At 34.8% G+C, this 7,965-nt stretch overlaps 1 protein-coding gene across 1 annotated transcript; it reads left to right on the plus strand.

Annotated features, from left to right (window-relative positions):
* The first annotated feature begins 2,461 nt into the window (after positions 1–2,461).
* On the plus strand, positions 2,462–7,589 carry LOC119636267. Its single transcript, XM_038031567.1, has 4 exons — positions 2,462–2,497; positions 5,298–5,410; positions 5,481–6,498; positions 7,479–7,589. Exons 1-4 carry the CDS (start codon positions 2,462–2,464, stop codon positions 7,587–7,589), a joined length of 1,278 nt encoding a protein of 425 aa, XP_037887495.1.
* Positions 7,590–7,965: the final 376 nt, after the last annotated feature.

A 7,965-nucleotide genomic window follows, 5' to 3' on the forward strand; every position in this document is an offset into this window, starting at 1 on the left:
TATATATATATATGTATATATCTGTATATATATATATGTATATATCTGCATATCTATTTGTACGCATATATCTACACACATACATATATGCATATATATGTATTGTTGGCTGAAAAGTTTCCACCCTGAACAGAGAGAGATACAAGCAATTACCTTCAAAATTTGTTTGCATATGTACTGATACCAACGCACCAACATTTCAACTACTTTGGACATGCATTCGTTCAGTCAGCCGACGTAAAGGGCTTTTGGGTATTAAAAAATGGTATATATTGGGCTGCCATTAAATATTTGTTTTTGAAAGGAAATACGCTTACACAAATTAAAAACAGGTTGGGATGCTGTGTACGGGAACTCTGGTCCATCACTCATCATTATGAAATTTTGAACAACTGAATTGAAACCTGACCGCACTCGAGTGATGACGGACGTTTGGAAAAGTCAACACCTGTAACCAATGATGACAACATCGCCTAAGCTTACGCCATAGTGCTGGACGACCGTTACAAAGTCACAAGTTAGAGAGATAGAAGAAACTGTAAACATATCCAAAGAATGTGTTTATCACCTACCGACTAAAGGATTGGACATGAAAAGTGCGCACTACACATTGGGCCCTACGTGTACTCATCGCTAAAACACAAACACATTCACCAGTCGATGACTGCAATGTCAAAATTTCAGAAACGGAATTTCGATTTGTAGCTCCGCTCATCATTTTCTCTAGATCTAACCGCCAGTGGTTGTTATCCGTTAACAAATTTTAAAAGAAAAAAGGTTTAGATCCAATAGTGAAGCCATTGCGGAAACTGTTATTATATTGAAGATGTTCATAAATCATTTCGTACAAAAACTATCGGAACGCTAGAGACCCATTGAACTGAATGTATCATTGTTGAAGCTGGCGATATGACGTTGATGAATAGATTCGAATTACGAAAAAATATTTCTCTTTGTTTCTTAGGCCGGATACTTTCCAATTAACCCTCGTACAAATTTAATGCTACTTTGTTCAAAAAATAAGGTAATGTCTATGTAACGTTATTTTCTTCTAACATCTGGCAAAGGTTTCACGCCATTCGATTGATTTCGGCGTATTTTGGAAACTTATTGAACAAAGGTTTCAATTTTGTTTAAAAAGTGAATGAAATACTTCTACAGAAACTTATGGTGATGATAATTCTATCACACGCCATTCTACAACCTGTACAAAGATTTTAGACATAACGGTTTAAAAATTAATCACATCTGGAAACAACTTCAATTCATGGAAAAATGAATGAAAAAATCATCACTACCAAGGACGTTGTACTCTATTCTACTACCAGCTATACATAAAGTTTTGTACGATGTGTTTGAAGTATGATATCATAGCACATATTAATTGAGCCGGTTACATTCATAGGTCGGTTTGTCTGTGTGGTTTGTCTTCTTGTATTCTTTTTGAAGAACAACATTGTATCCAGCTCGCTGAACATTGATTGCCAATATTTTCAAATGAATAATTTTTTATGACACGAAATAGATTTATGCTTATTATCCAGAAATTCTTTAAGAATCAAACCGATATCATGCTAAAAGGAATTCGGTGCTGAAAACTCCATAACATACCAATAAAAACCAAAGTCTTATTGATTGTTATCTTCGATTATCGTGGCGTTTTCCGCGAGGACCTTCTTTCAGAGAATCATATAGCGTGTAAGAAATAAAGCGAAGGAATGTTGCCTTCAGCGCAAATCTGCTCATGCAAAATATTCGAATTTATGATAAAACAATTGCTGATTTTAATTACTTCGCCATGATTATTCATCCATCTTTCAAGAAACATCAAAATAATCTACTTCCACAAGCACTAGATCATATAACTCTGAGAAATTGTTGTTCTTTCACACGATTGCACTTCTTGAGAGATGAAGACAAAAAAGATGGTTCGCTGGCTGATTTAAAGACTTTACCAGAAAAGACGTTGCAAATTCTCAACTAGTCAGTTGCACCAATCCTGTTACAGGCACACTCACTTTTAAAATTAAAATTCCCCTTATTTTCTGAACATGCTGTTATATTACTGATAGCTAAATACATATGAAAAGCTAATGCAACTGCAAGCAAAAACACTATAATTTCTGTAAAAAAGAAACTAAATAAATAAAGCGAAAATTTAATATTTTAAAAACTGTTACATATTTTTTTTTTATGTTTACATACAAAAATTTGTAGATATATATCGTATTGGTAACCAAACAAGTTAGCATAAATGTAAATATATTGTATCTTATATTGCTGAACTTAATTCAATTTATAATGCATATCCGTAATAGGCAACTAGCCTACGTTGAAACGCATTCAATACGCAGCCATTTCATATAGAGAGGTGGCTTGAATTTTTGATCTGACCGCTGCCCAAGGCATTGAGATGGCTTTTGCCTAAGGTCAAAACACTTATGTCAAGTGTCTTATCGTAATGCCTTTGGGATCCAACTACGCCTACGCTTTGAGCGTAGGTTCCAATCCTTTTTAGACCTCAATTGCGTTTGCAGGGCAACCTAATTATATTCAAATATCAAATTAATATGATTTTAAAAGCAAGCTAAACACGTAACATATTGCCTTTATAGGGGAGAGGGCATGAAACGTGAACAGTCGGAATTGAATAAAAGTAATTTTTTTTTGCTAAAGGACCTTGTATATTTTAACTGTGGATTATAAGAGGCTTCTCTCCTCTTCCACCCCTAATCCTTTGGAACCACCACAGTGCCCACACTTGGAGTGTGCGAGGTTCGGAGAGACCGAAGGAAAATATGCTTCAATGGATACATAATCATATTCTGGCCTACCTAAAGTACTTTGGGGTATTGCGGATATCCGCACCGTTTTGCGGTACCGCAAATTATATACATGTAATAAGGAGCAGTAAGCAAATGTGTGTGTGTGTTATTTGTAGTTTGTGTAAAAATTCACATAGTGGTGCCAGGTTGTACTAAAAGGCAAAGCGAAGATTAAGATTACCCGTGTTTCTGGAGGCTTTTGTCCTCGACTATCTTCACTAAGCTATTTGCCGTGAAGTAAAAAATTCAGTAAAATAACTAGCCCTTCAATTACCATCAGAAAACCAAAAAATTAAGTCGTTACTGCTGATTATCATTTAAGTTAGCAGAGACGCGATACTCATGTGGAGATTCCTTACTTTTCAACAAAGTCGAGAACGTTAAACTACGAGCCTTTACCCCAGTTATAAAAACATATTTTCAAATATGTACGGTGTGCGCGATGCAATTTATTGAGTGAATGGATTTTCATTTACTTTTTTAATCAAATATCGTGCATTAGCTTATGATGATCCGAGCTAGTACAGAATTCTTTCTTATTACTTTTAAATGTATCGACGATCAAATGAGCCACAAAATTTTAATGTTTCTTTACCATATTTTACTGCCGCTTTTACTGTCTTTACTTAACATCTTCTACATATGTATGTAGTAACTAAATCTCTTACGTCTATTATTGTCTGAATCTGGTTTTCCCCAGGGTAGACATCTGAGTCCAGTCCTCTTCTTTATATAAATAAACCATCTTCCATGAGTGGTTAAGCATTCTTGCATTCTCATGTATACTGATGACGTGAAACTATTCCATGACGTAAAGCTCTAAAGCAAACTCTAAGAATGGCTTCTGGGGGATAGACTTCAATCTGACCTGTTGTTTCCGGGGAATTGCTACGGAATTTATTTCCTTGGACGTTAGAATCTGCAAGGCGATTTCGCTGTGTATTACTATATTAATGGTTTCAACCTGAAGCCTCTAAAATCTTTTTGTGATCCGTGGCTCACTCTCAACGATGATTTAGCATTCAATCTTCAAGTGCAATCGGTAAGGTACTCCTAACTTTTTACTTATATTATATTATATTGGTTGTTGGCGAAAATTTTGATCACTATTTCACTTGAAAAAGGCATGCATTCTGGAAAATCTGTGCAATATATATTAATCAAAATAGTTGCCATCATTTTCTATAACAGTTTACAATATTTTTGGTACATGGCGATATCATGTCGAAAGAAATTATATTGGATTGACAGCGATCCGCTCACCGAACCATTTTGAACTTCTTCAACTTTGCGGATCCGCGTGTCAGCCAAGTCACATTGCACCATGTAGGGTTTCTCTCGAAAAAATTGCTTTAATTGAATGTGTAGCCGATAAATACAAATAGTGCCAAACATTTTTATATTAAGTCCTAAGTGCTTCTACAGATTTTGAAAAATCTTTGCTACTCGTTTTTCATTTCATACGCAATATTCAGAGCTGCAGCTGTGCGGCCAAAGAGGTCTTCTAAAAAGCAGTTTTTTTGCGAGAGTTGCTGTTACGTCATTTTGTTTGCTTAATAAATATTAAAATAAATATGAAACTCTTGAAACGATCAAAAAATGCATCCAAATCTTTGTCACATCCAATCAATGTTCCAACTGGCCATCCGTAAGGAAACAAGTAAATGCCTGCAAGCAGAAAAGCTCGAAGTTTCACGGAAAGTATCCCCTTTTTATAATGAAATATTATAGGAGTTAATAGAAAGGATCTGTCAAGCCAATAAAAAAAAATTGAATTTCTGAAAAATTTGCAATAACTTTCGTGCTTAAATGAGTTAAGCACGCTTGAAGTTCGAAGAAAACTAATTTAGACGCGGAGCATATTACTGACGCGACATTCACTACTATTCATTATCGTCAAGTGATCTTCTAAACAGGAATATGCGTACTCAATTTGAATAATAAAATTGAGTACACCACCTTGTGATTTTAAAAACCGAAAAACAGATTTACATATAACATAATGTTTGTACGTAATCCGACGCCCTGAAAATTTAAATTTCTCCATTAATTTTTGGAAAAACTTCCGATATATTGTGCCCCTCGTGTATATGAGGGGAAAAGCACGATTTATCCTATAATGTTAAACAATTTGCGATAAGTGGAAGTGCCAACCGTTGCCTGAAATAGCACTTTTTTTCTTTTTGCATGTTTAGAAAGAAGACTTTGTTCACATTTATAATAATATTGTATGAGAAAAAAGTGTTCGAAATTGTTATGAAAATTTTGATGTAAAACAAAATTCAATTGGCTAACAAAATTATATACAAAAAGTAAAAAGAAGAAGAGAGCAATGTGCTGGTGCATAAAGGGAAGAAGAAGGAAAACAAAGACGAAACTATCAAACGTATTAAAATGTTAAGCGTTATATTTATTTATTTTTGCTTTTCTTATTTTCCTTCATTGCACTAACATGGCGCAATGTCGTCTTAGATTGATTACAGAGATGATATCGAAGATCCGGTCTATCTACATAAAGGTTTGCAACGCTTAATTCCTGGAACTAGCATAAAAGTACTTGGTTATACGAAAACTAATGGTGAAGCGTAAGTAAACATAATAAATCATTTTATAAAAGCATTAAATATATTTTAATTTCTTTTTTTACTTTTTAAGATTTTCTATAAACCTTATTATTGAGAATGAGTCAAGAGATATTGCTTTGCATGTCAGGCCACAATTGCCTCAGCATTATATTATACGAAACTCGAAATTTCAAGGGGTTTGGGGTAAACCGGAGACAGCTTCCGCTCTGCCATTTAATCTGAAACGTGCCAGTTATTTTTTCATTCAAATTCTTGTTACTGAACGTCGCTTTTTGATCGGTGTGAATGGAATCCATTTTTGCAAATTTTATCATCGTGCAGTCTATCGCGACATTGAAACTATAGAAGTGAAAGGCGATCTTGAAGATATTAGCGTAGAACGCACGAAAGTAGCTTACTATCCGGCACGTTTACCTCAAACAAGGCCAATCAATATACGCGTCGAAGGTTCTTTAAACTCAGACAATACACTCACCTCTACAGATGTTGATATGGATGAGATAATTAATATACCGAAAGAATGGCTTAAAATCTCGTTACCAACGCGAACAATATCTGCACCACTACCGCGTCGAGCCGTAACTGCATTCAAATTACCATTTGTTGGCTCAATTCCGAAAGGAAGTTTTATTAATGGTCGCATTCTTAAAATCGAAGGACAAATGAAGCTCCTACCTCAATCTTTTCTTATTAATATACAAAAAGGTTGCAGTGTTTGGCCACATCCAAAGATAGCTTTGCACTTGAGAGCAGACTTTTCTTTACAAAATGCCGGAGTTGTTGGTCGAGCAACGTTACTGCGCAGTGCCTACGTGGACGGGCAATGGATCGTAGGAAAACGTTCTTATATTAACACTGATTTACATCCTGGCAAAGCCTTCTCTGTGTGCATACTTAGTGCAAAGAAATCATTTCAAATTTACATAAATCATAGCTTAATTAGTGAATTGCTTTTTCACTGTGATCCGCGCATAATTGACACCATCTATATACAAGGTGACGTTAAACTATGGGATGTTGCGCTTATTGAGGAGACCCTCTTTCAGTCCATAAATATGAAAACGTTATCACAAATGACGGTATTAACGGTAAATCGGACAGCATCACTTAAATCTTCTTAAGAAAAACGTTGCTTAAAAAAACAAAAAATAAACTAAATCTTTTTTTTCACTCGGCCTTAGTGGATGTCGTTCTCAATAAGCGAAAAATTTTATTTGTGCGTACAATTCTTTTACTCCGATTAAAGCTAAGCCTTAAAAATGCTGTATCAATCCAATAATATACTTTAATACAATGTGCTCGACAGTTTATTAACCGTATTAAACTCATGTATCATCGATATACGAAAGGATCCACTCGATAAACCCGTTAGAGCCAACTTTTTTAAACGTGTTACTTGAAAGTTTTTTAAAAAGCAATTTTTCCAACGTTATCTCAAACCTCCCGGGAATAAAGACGGAACAAATTTTTCTAATTCTTGTATCTCTTTTACGAACGTTTGTTTCACTTGGAAAATCGGTGAACTCAACTTCCCGAATTGTTTAAGACTGTTCTATTTTGGTCGACAATAAACTTTAAAATAAATAAATTTTAACGCTTGAAATAGCAGATGTGATCTTGCTTGATTCTTCCACTGACTATAAAGATTTTATAAATCTGACGGTAGACCAGCGAATTACCGTACTCAAGTAACTTTTGAAGAGAGAGTGACAAGAACTAGAAGAGGAAAACTTAATTCACATATCTAGAAAAAGCTTCGAGACCGTAATCGTTATTCCAATAGAAAGATGGAAAGACAGCCAGGCAGACATAGTTAAATCGAACTAGATTTCTAGGAGAGAACAAAAAAGTCTCGCACCACTTGAATTTAAATATTTATTAAATTAAATTTGGATTGCAAAGATAGTTTAAATCAAGGTACACACTGTTAGCTTTTGAAAAACACATAATGCTTACACTTGACGTTCACAATCAGAAGTCACAGGTTTGGCTGGTAAGTCAGCTGCTTCATTTGCCAAGAAACCAAGTGTTTCGACACAGCCAAAAAATGTTCATCTTGTCTACATAGGTGGTATTCGACGTGGATTTTAAGGTTCCCGATAGCTCTTACGATCAATGGATTTCAATGAATGGATTACACGGAAGATTAGCTCAACAAAGTTTTGGCTCAACAACATGATGCTTTCGCGTAGAATATGATTCAGAAGATGTCATTAGTTCTTTGAAACGTGATTTATTCTCTTTTTCTAGATGCGGAGAGCGGCATATCACAAGAGATGAATTTTAAAACACCCGATGCATTGAGCTCTAAATATCGCGAAATAGGCGAATGTTTACTTTTTTTTTTTTATAATTCATATACAGCACTCCATGGCGGATAATGGTTTTTTAGTCTTCTTTTTTTTTTTTTTGTAAAAATGGTTTCCTTAAGGTAGACTCTGTTTCCTAAACCTGGAAACCGGTTTTAGCACTGATGTTGTTCTTCATAGCTCTATTGAAACGGTCACCCTTACACTGTTTAAAGTGAGAATTTGGAGAATAATACAAAAATCGAA

This window comes from Glossina fuscipes, unplaced genomic scaffold (assembly GCF_014805625.2).
Source record: "Glossina fuscipes isolate IAEA_lab_2018 unplaced genomic scaffold, Yale_Gfus_2 28, whole genome shotgun sequence".
Taxonomy (NCBI): Eukaryota; Metazoa; Arthropoda; class Insecta; order Diptera; family Glossinidae; genus Glossina; species Glossina fuscipes.